At 45.0% G+C, this 12940-nt stretch overlaps 1 protein-coding gene across 2 annotated transcripts in view; it reads left to right on the top strand.

Annotated features, from left to right (window-relative positions):
* Positions 1–12940, top strand: part of mllt3 (MLLT3 super elongation complex subunit) — a 52892-nt gene that overhangs the window by 18689 nt on the left and 21263 nt on the right. For both annotated transcript variants that reach the window (XM_034556586.1, XM_034556585.1), the window contains exons 3-4: positions 10961–11043; positions 12366–12509. In XM_034556586.1, coding sequence (XP_034412477.1) covers positions 10961–11043; positions 12366–12509 — 227 coding nt within the window. The remainder of the gene's footprint in view (positions 1–10960; positions 11044–12365; positions 12510–12940) is intronic.

Here is a 12940-nt window from a genome sequence, read left to right as displayed (position 1 = left end):
CCAGATGTCATGGTTCCTGGACAAGAATGGAAAGGTTTTGTATATAAGAACATCATAATTCATCTTTTACAAAAAATGCAAGATGTCAAAAACTTGAAACACTGATATGGATCGGCATATGAAGCCGCCAAGCCAAGTACTTTCTTTTTATTGTGTGTAGAGCCCAATAAATTGTCTCAGTCAATACTTTTATTTATTTTATAACTTTTTTAATAGTGATGGCAGCAAATTAGAAAGCTGGGGAATTACATGCCGCAGGTCCCTGTTTGGACATGAACCAGGGGTTGCTGTTCAGGGTCAGAACCCTAAACCACTAGGTCACCACCAGGGTGCCTGTATTTTTACAGCTTATAACTAATTTGTTGGCTAATAAGTAAACAGAAATGTCAGCACAGAGATGCCCGACATCTTTTTGAGGTCAGTTAGAAACCAGGTTTCTAGAGTTTGTCCATCAGGGAGTGCTTACAAGATCATTTACTAACAGTGAAATGTCCCGCCCACCACATATCTTGGTCACACTTTCTGTTTACCAGATTTATTTTTCTTAAATTGAATATGTCCTGCTCTGCTATTTTATTTTGTATATATTGTACTAAAAATAAATTATCCCCTGGTGATAAATAAAGTATCTATCTATCTATCTTTTTATATATATATATATATATGATATTTGGGCTTTTATTTTTTTATTCTGAAAAGGAATAACCCACAATATAGTGAATAGTGAGTTCCCTGTAGCTGCACTGTAAATATCTCAGCCTGACATCACGATGTCCTCCCAGCTATCCATGCAAACAAGAAAAATAGACCAACACATACATGTACAGCGTGCTCCAGTGTGAATGTTTCTTTCCATTATGGGGGGTTCGGCTCATCTCCCGCTCCACCTCAGTTTATATAAAGGAGTGGTGGTGAATGGGCTCTTTTAGCCAGCTGTAATTGAACCTGACCCACTTGCACAATTACCTCCTAACCAATAATATTTGCTCAGCGGTATTGGGTTTTGGATGGCTCGGCCCCAGCGGTGAGGTCGGCCCCAGCGGTGAGGTCGGCCCCAGCGGTGAGCCATCAATCGCGCCCTGAAGGGGCGGGGCTCTAACGTGACACAAGGGAGCACAGTGATGATTAGATTTGTGCCGAAGCTAAAGATGACTCGAGGAATTTCCAAGGTCTCCCGCATCACAGAGAGCCAAGTTGTCAGTTTAATAACATCTTTCCTCTGAGACCTCCATTGTATTCCTTGTTTATTCTCCAGTACTAGTCTGAGTCCACTTTAGGAAGGAGTGTGGGACCAAATACCTTTTGAGTACCTCTCAAGAACTGAAGTTAGACAGGAAATGCTTGGTCAGGTTCTTCAGGCCCAAACGCACTGAAAGCGATTAAAGACTCCTCCTCTCCTTTGATGATCGTCAGTGGTTGCTCCAATGGCGCACTGCAGGCATCAGATTTGATATGCGCCCCAGGGTGCTACTGCTGTCCAATATACAGGGTTGACCATGAGCACCATGTCCACACTCTAGAGGATCGTGGGCGGAAGGCCTCCTCTGACCGGGCTCAGACACTTATTGTGACGCGTTATGCAAATCAACATATTTTGTTTCCAAAGAATATTTTTTTGCAATCAACAATAGTTGTGTATTGTTGTTAGAGCTGAAATCATTAGTCAATTAGATTAGATTTGACTTTATTCATCCCATGGGGGGAACATTTTTTACAAATATACAATACAATACAATAAAATAGCAGGGCAAATTGTATTAATTCATCTTTCGGTGTGTCGACTAAACAACCTCAGAACCTGTCCTCCTCTCCGTGTCCTCTGTCCTCCTGTCTTCTGTCCTCCCGTTCTCTGTCTTCTATCCTCCTGTCTTCTGTCATCCTGTCTTCTGTCCTCCTGTTCTCTGTCTTATATCCTCCTGTCTTCTGTCATCCTGTCTTCTGTCCTCCTGTTCTCTGTCTTATATCCTCCTGTCTTCTGTCATCCTGTCTTCTGTCCTCCTGTTCTCTGTCTTATATCCTCCTGTCTTCTGTCATCCTGTCTTCTGTCCTCCTGTTCTCTGTCTTATATCCTCCTGTCTTCTGTCATCCTGTCTTCTGTCCTCCTGTTCTCTGTCTTATATCCTCCTGTCTTCTGTCATCCTGTCTTCTGTCCTCCCGTTCTCTGTCTTCTATCCTCCTGTCTTCTGTCATCCTGTCTTCTGTCCTCCTGTTCTCTGTCTTATATCCTCCTGTCTTCTGTCATCCTGTCTTCTGTCCTCCTGTTCTCTGTCTTATATCCTCCTGTCTTCTGTCATCCTGTCTTCTGTCCTCCTGTTCTCTGTCTTATATCCTCCTGTCTTCTGTCATCCTGTCTTCTGTCCTCCTGTTCTCTGTATTATATCCTCCTGTCTTCTGTCATCCTGTCTTCTGTCCTCCTGTTCTCTGTCTTATATCCTCCTGTCTTCTGTCATCCTGTCTTCTGTCCTCCCGTTCTCTGTCTTCTATCCTCCTGTCTTCTGTCATCCTGTCTTCTGTCCTCCTGTTCTCTGTCTTATATCCTCCTGTCTTCTGTCATCCTGTCTTCTGTCCTCCTGTTCTCTGTCTTATATCCTCCTGTCTTCTGTCATCCTGTCTTCTGTCCTCCTGTTCTCTGTCTTATATCCTCCTGTCTTCTGTCATCCTGTCTTCTGTCCTCCTGTTCTCTGTCTTATATCCTCCTGTCTTCTGTCATCCTGTCTTCTGTCCTCCTGTTCTCTGTCTTATATCCTCTTCTCCTCCTGTCTTCTGTCCTCATGTCTTCCTGTTCTCTATCCTCTTGTCATCCTGTTCTCCATCCTCTTGTCCTCCTGTCTTCTGTCCTCCTGTCTTCCTGTTCTCTATCCTCTTGTCATCCTGTTCTCTATCCTCTTGTCCTCCTGTCTTCTGTCCTCCTGTCTTCCTGTTCTCTATCCTCTTCTCCTCCTGTCTTCTGTCCTCCTGTCTTCCTGTTCTCTATCCTCTTGTCCTCCTGTCTTCTGTCCTCCTGTCTTCTGTCTTCTATCCTCCTGTCTTCCTGTTCTCTATCCTCTTGTCATCCTGTCTTCTGTCTTCCTGTTCTCTATCCTCTTGTCTTCCTGTTCTCTATCCTCTTGTCATCCTGTCTTCTGTCATCCTGTCTTCTGTCCTCCTGTCTTCTATCCTCTTGTCTTCCTGTTCTCTATCCTCTTGTCATCCTGTCTTCTGTCATCCTGTCTTCTGTCCTCCTGTCTTCTATCCTCCTGTCTTCCTGTTCTCTATCCTCTTGTCCTCCTGTCTTCTGTCATCCTGTCTTCTGTCCTCCTGTCTTCTGTCCTCCTGTCTTCCTGTTCTCTATCCTCTTGTCATCCTGTCTTCTGTCCTCCTGTCTTCCTGTTCTCTATCCTCTTGTCATCCTGTCTTCTGTCATCCTGTCTTCTGTCCACCTGTTCTCTGTCTTCTATCCTCTTCTCCTCCTGTCTTCTGTCCTCCTGTCTTCCTGTTCTCTATCCTCTTGTCCTCCTGTCTTCCTGTTCTCTATCCTCTTCTCCTCCTGTCTTCTGTCCTCCTGTCTTCCTGTTCTCTATCCTCTTGTCATCCTGTCTTCTGTCCTCCTGTCTTCTATCCTCCTGTCTTCCTGTTCTCTATCCTCTTGTCCTCCTGTCTTCCTGTTCTCAATCCTCTTGTCCTCCTGTCTTCCTGTTCTCTATCCTCTTGTCCTCCTGTCTTCCTGTTCTCTATCCTCTTGTCATCCTGTCTTCTGTCCTCCTGTCTTCCTGTTCTCTATCCTCTTGTCCTCCTGTCTTCTGTCTTCTATCCTCCTGTCTTCCTGTTCTCTATCCTCTTGTCATCCTGTCTTCTGTCATCCTGTCTTCTGTCATCCTGTCTTCTGTCTCCCGTCCCCCTGTCTTCCTCTTCTCTATCCTCTTGTCATCCTGTCTTCTGTCCTCCTGTCTTCCTGTTCTCTATCCTCTTGTCATCCTGTCTTCAATCCTCCTGTCTTCCTGTTCTCTATCCTCTTGTCATCCTGTCTTCTGTCCTCCTGTATTCTGTCTTCTGTCTTCTGTCCTCCTGTCTTCGTGTTCTCTATCCTCTTGTCCTTCTGTCCTCCTGTTCTCTGTCTTCAATCCTCTTGTCTTCCTGTTTTCTATCCTCTTGTCATCCTGTCTTCTGTCATCCTGTCTTCCTGTTCTCTATCCTCTTGTCCTCCTGTCTTCTATCCTCCTGTCTTCCTGTTCTATATCCTCTTGTCATCCTGTCTTCTGTCTTCCTGTTCTCTATCCTCTTGTCCTCCTGTCTTCTGTCTTCTATCCTCCTGTCTTCCTGTTCTATATCCTCTTGTCCTCCTGTCTTCTGTCCTCCTGTCTTCTGTCTCCCGTCCCCCTGTCTTCCTCTTCTCTATCCTCTTGTCATCCTGTCTTCTGTCCTCCTGTCTTCCTGTTCTCTATCCTCTTGTCATCCTGTCTTCAATCCTCCTGTCTTCCTGTTCTCTATCCTCTTGTCATCCTGTCTTCTGTCCTCCTGTATTCTGTCTTCTGTCTTCTGTCCTCCTGTCTTCGTGTTCTCTATCCTCTTGTCCTTCTGTCCTCCTGTTCTCTGTCTTCAATCCTCTTGTCCTCCTGTCTTCCTGTTTTCTATCCTCTTGTCATCCTGTCTTCTGTCATCCTGTCTTCCTGTTCTCTATCCTCTTGTCATCCTGTCTTCTGTCTTCTGTCCTCCTGTCTTCGTGTTCTCTATCCTCTTGTCCTTCTGTCCTCCTGTTCTCTGTCTTCAATCCTCTTGTCATCCTGTCTTCTGTCCTCCTGTCTTCCTGTTCTCTATCCTCTTGTCCTCCTGTCTTCTGTCCTCCTGTCTTCTGTCTCCCGTCCCCCTGTCTTCCTCTTCTCTATCCTCTTGTCATCCTGTCTTCTGTCCTCCTGTCTTCCTGTTCTCTATCCTCTTGTCATCCTGTCTTCAATCCTCCTGTCTTCCTGTTCTCTATCCTCTTGTCATCCTGTCTTCTGTCCTCCTGTATTCTGTCTTCTGTCTTCTGTCCTCCTGTCTTCGTGTTCTCTATCCTCTTGTCCTTCTGTCCTCCTGTTCTCTGTCTTCAATCCTCTTGTCCTCCTGTCTTCCTGTTTTCTATCCTCTTGTCATCCTGCCTTCTGTCCTCCTGTCTTCCTGTTTTCTATCCTCTTGTCATCCTGTCTTCTGTCATCCTGTCTTCCTGTTCTCTATCCTCTTGTCATCCTGTCTTCTGTCCTCCTGTCTTCCTGTTCTCTATCCTCTTGTCATCCTGTCTTCTGTCCTCCTGTATTCTGTCTTCTGTCTTCTGTCCTCCTGTCTTCGTGTTCTCTATCCTCTTGTCCTTCTATCCTCCTGTTCTCTGTCTTCAATCCTCCTGTCTTCCTGTTCTCTATCCTCTTGTCATCCTGTCTTCTGTCCTCCTGTCTTTGTGTTCTCTATCCTCTTGTCCTTCTGTCCTCCTGTTCTCTGTCTTCAATCCTCTTGTCCTCCTGTCTTCTGTCTTCCTGTTCTCTGTCTTCTATCTTCTTGTCCTCCTGTCTTCTGTCCTCCTGTCTTCTGTTTCCTGTTCTCTGTCTTCTATCCTCTTGTCCTCCTGTCTTCTGTCCTCCTGTCTTCTGTCTTCCTGTTCTCTGTCTTCTATCCTCTTGTCCTCCTGTCTTCTGTCCTCCTGTCTTCTGTTTCCTGTTCTCTGTCTTCTATCCTCTTGTCCTCCTGTCTTCTGTTTCCTGTTCTCTGTCTTCTATCCTCTTGTCCTCCTGTCTTCTGTCCTCCTGTTATCTGTCTTCTATCCTCTTGTCCTCCTGTCTTCTGTCTTCTGTCTTCCTGTTCTCTATCCTCTTGTCATCCTGTCTTCTGTCCTCCTGTCTTTGTGTTCTCTATCCTCTTGTCCTTCTGTCCTCCTGTTCTCTGTCTTCAATCCTCTTGTCCTCCTGTCTTCTGTCTTCCTGTTCTCTGTCTTCTATCTTCTTGTCCTCCTGTCTTCTGTCCTCCTGTCTTCTGTTTCCTGTTCTCTGTCTTCTATCCTCTTGTCCTCCTGTCTTCTGTCCTCCTGTCTTCTGTCTTCCTGTTCTCTGTCTTCTATCCTCTTGTCCTCCTGTCTTCTGTCCTCCTGTCTTCTGTTTCCTGTTCTCTGTCTTCTATCCTCTTGTCCTCCTGTCTTCTGTTTCCTGTTCTCTGTCTTCTATCCTCTTGTCCTCCTGTCTTCTGTCCTCCTGTTATCTGTCTTCTATCCTCTTGTCCTCCTGTCTTCTGTCTTCCTGTTCTCTGTCTTCTATCCTCTTGTCCTCCTGTCTTCTGTCTTCTGTTTCCTGTTCTCTGTCTTCTATCCTCTTGTCCTCCTGTCTTCTGTCTTCCTGTTCTCTGTCTTCTATCCTCTTGTCCTCCTGTCTTCTGTCTTCTGTTTCCTGTTCTCTGTCTTCTATCCTCTTGTCCTCCTGTCTTCTGTCCTCCTGTTATCTGTCTTCTATCCTCTTGTCCTCCTGTCTTCTGTCCTCCTGTCTTCTGTCTTCCTGTTCTCTGTCTTCTATCCTCTTGTCATCCTGTCTTCTGTCCTCCTGTTCTGTCTTCTATCCTCTTGTCCTTCTGTTCTCTGTCTCCCGTCCTCCTGTCTTCCTCTTCTCTATCCTCTTGTCATCCTGTCTTCTGTCCTCCTGTTATCTGTCTTCTATCCTCTTGTCCTCCTGTCTTCCTGTTCTCTGTTTTCTATCCTCTTGTCATCCTGTCTTCTGTTCTGTCTTCTGTCTTCCTGTCTTCTGTCTTCTGTCCTACTCTCCTGTCTTCTGTCCAAGGGCGTAGGTTTTGGTCTCAGCATTGGTAGGAACACTGCCAGCTCCCCCCCCCCCCCCCTCCCCTCCCCATATAAAAAAAACGTAGTTGATATTACAGGCCAACTTTATTAAAATATATTAACATTTGTGTAACTTGAAACTGATTTAAACATAATTACAGTAATAAAACCTTAGTTTAAATAGAAAATAGTATTCTGCGCCAAATAAATAATAATACATAAATGAGTAAGAAAAGTTCTGCTAAAATGCCAATATAGTGTAACAGCATATTCTATATCCAATATATATATATATATATAAAAGTTGTATAGTGAAAAAGACAAAAGAAATTAGAACATTTTAATTAAATCGATCATAATTTTAATTAGACAGTGCCTTGCCCGTGTTCTAGCCATTGCACGTCATAGTTGGGTGTTAACTGGTGTTTTCTCCAATGCATGTGTTGTTACAGCTTGATGGTGCTTTACTCGCTGGATGCAGGTTAAAGCTTTCAATTACATTTTTCAATTACTAAAACCATTTGATCTCATTCTTTTTTCCAAAGTGGTCTTTTTGATGGTTATGCTTTGACACACTCAAAACAAAGTACCTTTTTCAATGTAGGGCTACAATGCAGCCACAGATACTGACTGTACCATTTTGCCTGAAACCGTAACTTATTGTGCTGAAGTTGCTGGACTCTGATTAGGGTTGCAAAGGGGCGGAAAGTTCTCGGATACAAGCGGCCGAAATGAACTTCCTCCGTAGGGTGGCCGGGCTCAGCCTTAGAGATAGGGTAAGGAGCTCGGACATCAGGGGGGAGCTCGGAGTCGAGTCGCTGCTCCTTCGTGTCCAAAGGAGTCAGCTGAGGTGGTTCATCTAGTCAGGATGCCTCCTGGACGCCTCCCATTAGAGGTTTTCCGGGCACGTCCAACTGGTAGGAGGCCCCGGGGAAGACCGAGGACACGCTGGAGGGATTCTATCTCCCGGCTGGCCTTGGAACGCCTCGGGATCCCCCAGAATGAGCTGGAAAGTGTTGCGGGTGAGAGGGAAGCCTGGGTCGGGCTGCTGAACCTGCTGCCACCGCGACCCGACCCCGGATAAGCGGCTGATAATGGATGGATGGATGGAAGGGGCGGAAAGTTTCCACGGGAATTTTGGCTCGGGAATTTTGGGAATTTTGAGGGGAAATAAAGGTGCCTACGTTTTTTTGCAAAAACATATAACAGGGAAGTTAAATGTAGTTGAGAACAAGACTATGCACCCCTAGCTCAGCTGGTCCCTGAATGCAGCTGGTTGGGAACATTGTCTGCCAGAAACATAAACATAAAACGTTCTGTTGTTTTTGAACGTCTTTGTCATCAGTGTTGTCTGAACGTTTCAGCCCTTTGTCTGGCAAGTGTGAGAGCGCCGAGTGGCGTAGAGGACAAGAGCGGTATTGCAGACAGATAGAGATTTCAATTATAGCTGCAACATATTGAAAAAAATAACTCAACTAGTTCATGGAGCTGTGAACTTAGTTCAAAATGTTGAATTATGAACTGAACTAGTTCATTTTAAAATGTGTGAACTATGAACTGAACTAGTTCAGAAAGTGAACTTTCCCAACACTGTTTGTCATTACCTAGCATATTGATTACTTGGTAAACTGAAGCCATGTTCATTTTTTGTCTTCCTTTCTTCTGTCTTCCTGTCCTCCTGTCTTCTGTCCACGGTCCTCTGTCTTCCTGTTCTCTGTCCTCTGTCTTCTGTCCTCCTCTCTTCTGTCCTCCTGTTCTCTGTCTTCCTGTCCTCTGTCTTCTGTCCTCGTACTTCTGTCTTCCTGTCCTCCTGTCTTCTGTCCACGGTCCTCTGCCTTCCTGTCTTCTGTCTTCCTGTCCTCTGTCTTCTGTCCTCTGTCTTCCTGTCTTCTGTCCTCCTGTCTTCTGTCCTCCTGTCCTCTGCCTTCCTGTCCTCCTGTTCTCTGTCCTGTCTTCTGTCTTCCTGTCCTCTGTCCTCCTGTTCTCTGTCCTCTGCCTTCCTGTCCTCTGTCCTCCTGTTCTCTGTCCTCTGTCTTCTGTCTTCCTGTCCTCCTGTTCTCTGTCCTCTGTCTTCCTGTCTTCTGTCCTCGGACCTCTGTCTTCCTGTTCTCCTGTCCTCTGTCCTCCTGTCCTCTGTCTTCCTGTCTTCTGTCCTCGGTCCTCTGTCTTCCTGTTCTCTGTCCTCCTGTTTTCTGTCCTCAGTCCTCTGTTTTCTGTTCTCTGTCTTCCTGTTCTCTGTCCTCCTGTCTTCTGTCCTCGGACCTCTGTCTTCCTGTTCTCCTGTCCTCTGTCCTCCTGTCCTCTGTCTTCCTGTCTTCTGTCCTCTGTCCTCTGTCTTCCTGTTCTCTGTCCTCCTGTCCTCTGTCCTCCTGTTTTCTGTCCTCAGTCCTCTGTTTTCTGTCCTCCTGTTCTCTGTCCTCTGTCTTCCTGTCCTTCTGTCCTCTGTCCTCCTGTTCTCTGTCCTCCTGTCCTCTGTCTTTCTGTTCTCTGTCCTCCTGTATTCTGTTCTCTGTTCTCTGTCCTCTGTCTTTCTGTTCTCTGTCCTCCTGTCTTCTATCTTCTGTCCTCTGTCCTCCTGTCTTCTGTTCTCTGTTCTCTGTCCTCCTGTCCTCTGTCTTCCTGTCCTTTGTCCTCTGCTGATTCGCTGTCTTCAGGTACCGCTGGTAAAGAGAGGAGGGGCTAACAGATCTGTGGCAAACAGATCAAAAGTTAGACTGGTCAGGGTGTTAATAAATTACAGAAAAACGTTCAAAAGTAGCCATTTAAAAGCCAGTAACGTTGGAGCCGGTCAATACTACAGCCTTTAATAATTTAACACAATGCCCGTTGAACAGCGGGTTTCGGTGCCCAGACCTGATTGTTTTATGAGGTGATGCTGATGAGTCTTCTCACTACATAAGATGAGGACTCATGAGAATCTGAACTGAGAAACCGACTATTGTGTTAACAACATATAGTAGAATAATAATGGGCTGTGTATGTTTTGAAGGTACAATGCCAATATTATTATGCATCCTATAATAAGATAATAACAAAATAAGATATACAATTTTATTTGAACTAAGAACTAGAAAGATCCCGTTCACATCTCCCTCTGGTTGCTGCAGACGTCTTGTGACATCTTAAATAACCTTCATTCATGCTTTGCATCAGAGTGGCATTATCTAAAGGACCGAGCTAAGACCTGCTTTTATCTGTTCTCCCAGTAAACACATACATGCACTTAATTGGTACTTATCTGCCGAGTCCACAGGGAGAGGCTGACACACACACACACCTCCAGGAAGAACACCTGAGCTCTTGTGGTTTGTTTGTCTTTAAAGGCCCATGAGGATGAGGGGGTTCGGGGGAGTCTTCATCCCGTCACCAGCTGGGTGGATTCACAAGCTTTAAAGACCCAGGTCCTAATTTAAACCACAGTTGTTGCATTGATATCAGCAGAGACGATGGAGATGGGAGCTAATGAGCTCTCATGAGCTTTGCTGGCTCAGTTCATTAAGCAACAAGAGTTTTAGAAGCAGAGGTGCATATATATTTTAATACGCAAACTAGGTTTTTGTGAGAAAATGTGATAATCCTAATAAGGATGAGCACTGTGTGTTTTGTCCCCCAGCAACCACCAACACACACACATTCAATTCAATTCCGTTTATTTTGTATAGCCCGATATCACAAATTAGAAATTTGCCTCAGAGGGCTTTACAATCTGTACACATACGACATTCCTGACCTTTGACCTCACATAAAAATAACCTTTCACAGGGAAAAAAGTGAAGAAACCTTCAGGAGAGCAACAGAGGAGGATCCCTCTCCCCGGATGGACAGATGAATAGATGTCATGTGACCAGATGAACAGAGTTACAGAGTTACATAAACACATTACATGAATATGACAATGTATGAATGGAACTCCAATCCATGAAACAGAAGGAGGTAGAGAGGAGGGGGGCGGGGCATCAGCAGGGCCAATGGGAGGCCGGCTCACCAGCATCAGACACCTCCAGGTCCAATGGACCCTATGAGACGTGAAGTCACAACGACTCCGGGGAGGAAGCAGAGTTAATAAAACACAAACACTGCACCGCTGCTGTGCAACAGTGTTTGAATGGAGGCAGCTGCTTTACATTTTCGTTACTCACCTTGTGTTGAAGGTCCACGGCCTCTCGCTAACGGCAAACCTCTCTTTCATTTCAGTGTGCAAGGATCCACCATACAAACTGGAGGAGTCTGGATACGCAGGCTTCATATTGCCTATTGAAGTTTACTTCAAAAATAAGGTACATTTTCACATGTTTGACTCACCAGCCAACTGTATGTTTCAACACTGGGTTCATTGAAAGCCTTAATCTGCTCGTTCCACCAGGTGTGCTGTGGTCGTGTAACAGTAGAATGCTCTGCATGAAATGAGGGAAGAGAGAAGTAGAATGACATGCAGCATGCCAAACTTTAACCAGAGGCATTGTCATACCATGGGCAGCGTGACGAGTCACCTCCACCACCAGGCAGCCCTGAAACTAGGGTTTTGGGGGACATATTGGTTCAATTCAAAGATGTAGAAGTACATAAATTCAAGGGGCCGTAGAGTTTGATAGTCCTGATGCTTCAGTCATCGTTGTTGCTGCTTTCTGGAGAACACTGAGCTTTTATTTGCATCACACACCTAAACTCAGCTCCTCAATGGTCTGAAATACATGGGAAAACATCACAGGCAGATTTAATTGTTAGGCTTATCTTATTGTATAGATTTATCATGTATGGAATTATGTTACTTCTTACTCATTATACCCCAGAAATATGCAACTCAACTGTATACTGTGTACTTCTACTTCAGAGGAACACATTGCAGTATTACCTTTATTTGACAAATGTTACTGGTGGTTATGTTGCAGATTCAAATTATAACAGACAAAAATATAACAAATCAATTATGATATTATTATTGTTATTGAAACTATCCAGCAACAAATTAGAATGTAAAGCTCCACCTTGAACAGACATTATGCTGATAATGTTTGTCTTTACACATCACTTGAAGTAAACATGTGAATGCAGCACTTTTACTATGCACTATTAATAGTTTATAATGAATAGATGTACTATTTTAAAAGCTATGAATTGAATTCAGACCATATCTATGATTCAGTCAGACACTGCAGGGATTTCCTGGTTGCCAGGTTTGCAACACAACTGGCACACATGGGCGACTGGCTCAGTGGTGAGCGGGGTCGTCCTTCAGTCAGAGGATCGGCGGTTCAAACCTCCGCAAGTCCATGTGGATGTGCCCTTGGGCAAGACACTTAACCCCAAATGTTCCTGCAGTGTATGAAGGTTAGGGTCCTGATGGGCAGATGGCACCTTGCATAGCTCCTGTCGTCACTGTATGAATGGGTGAATGATGATGAGTAGTGTCAAAGCCCTTTGAGTGGTCTGATATAGTAGTCCATTTACACTTAGCTGTAAATATGCCCTTTTGTAAAAGCCTGAATGCAGCCTTCAAGGTGCAGTGCAGCATCGTGGTGGTGAACATAATGTTGGTTAAGTCCTGATTGTGACCGTTCTCCTCTTTCCCCTCTGTGGGTGGACCACCACTTCTCCTCAGGAAGAACCGAAGAAGGTCCGCTTTGATTACGACCTGTTCCTCCACCTGGAGGGCCACCCGCCTGTCAATCATCTCCGCTGCGAGAAGCTCACCTTCAACAACCCAACAGAGGAGTTTCGTAAGAAGCTGCTGAAAGCCGGAGGGGTAGGAGTCCGAGGGAGGCGGAGACTTGAGGGACACTTCTCAATGCAATACTGCAACTTGTACTACAGTAATTGTAATTATGTACATAATTAAAGAATAAGGCTGGTAATCTTATTTTCAATATATACTATGAAAAACAACAGCACTTTACAAACTAGTCTCAAAATGACCTAACCACGGGTGATGGGGACGGGCAACATACAGTACAATAGTTTTCACCTTTTCTAGTGGTCTGTGTTGTGGGGGAGTACACGCTGACTAATCATGCCAGGGTCAATGAAGGTGTTCAGGTGACAGTCTAACACATTACACATGGCACACATGGCCTCTGCCCTTTCTTCTTATTAAATGTTTCAAAGATTGTATTTCATGAATGTGTTCAATGTGGACTGAATTGTTTATTCAGGGAGCCTTTGGTGCATTTCATTATC

This window comes from Cyclopterus lumpus, chromosome 18, assembly GCF_009769545.1.
Source record: "Cyclopterus lumpus isolate fCycLum1 chromosome 18, fCycLum1.pri, whole genome shotgun sequence".
Lineage (NCBI taxonomy): Eukaryota > Metazoa > Chordata > Actinopteri > Perciformes > Cyclopteridae > Cyclopterus > Cyclopterus lumpus.
The sequence above is the reverse complement of the archived record's forward strand: the minus strand, read 5'-3'. Positions and strand labels throughout refer to the sequence as shown.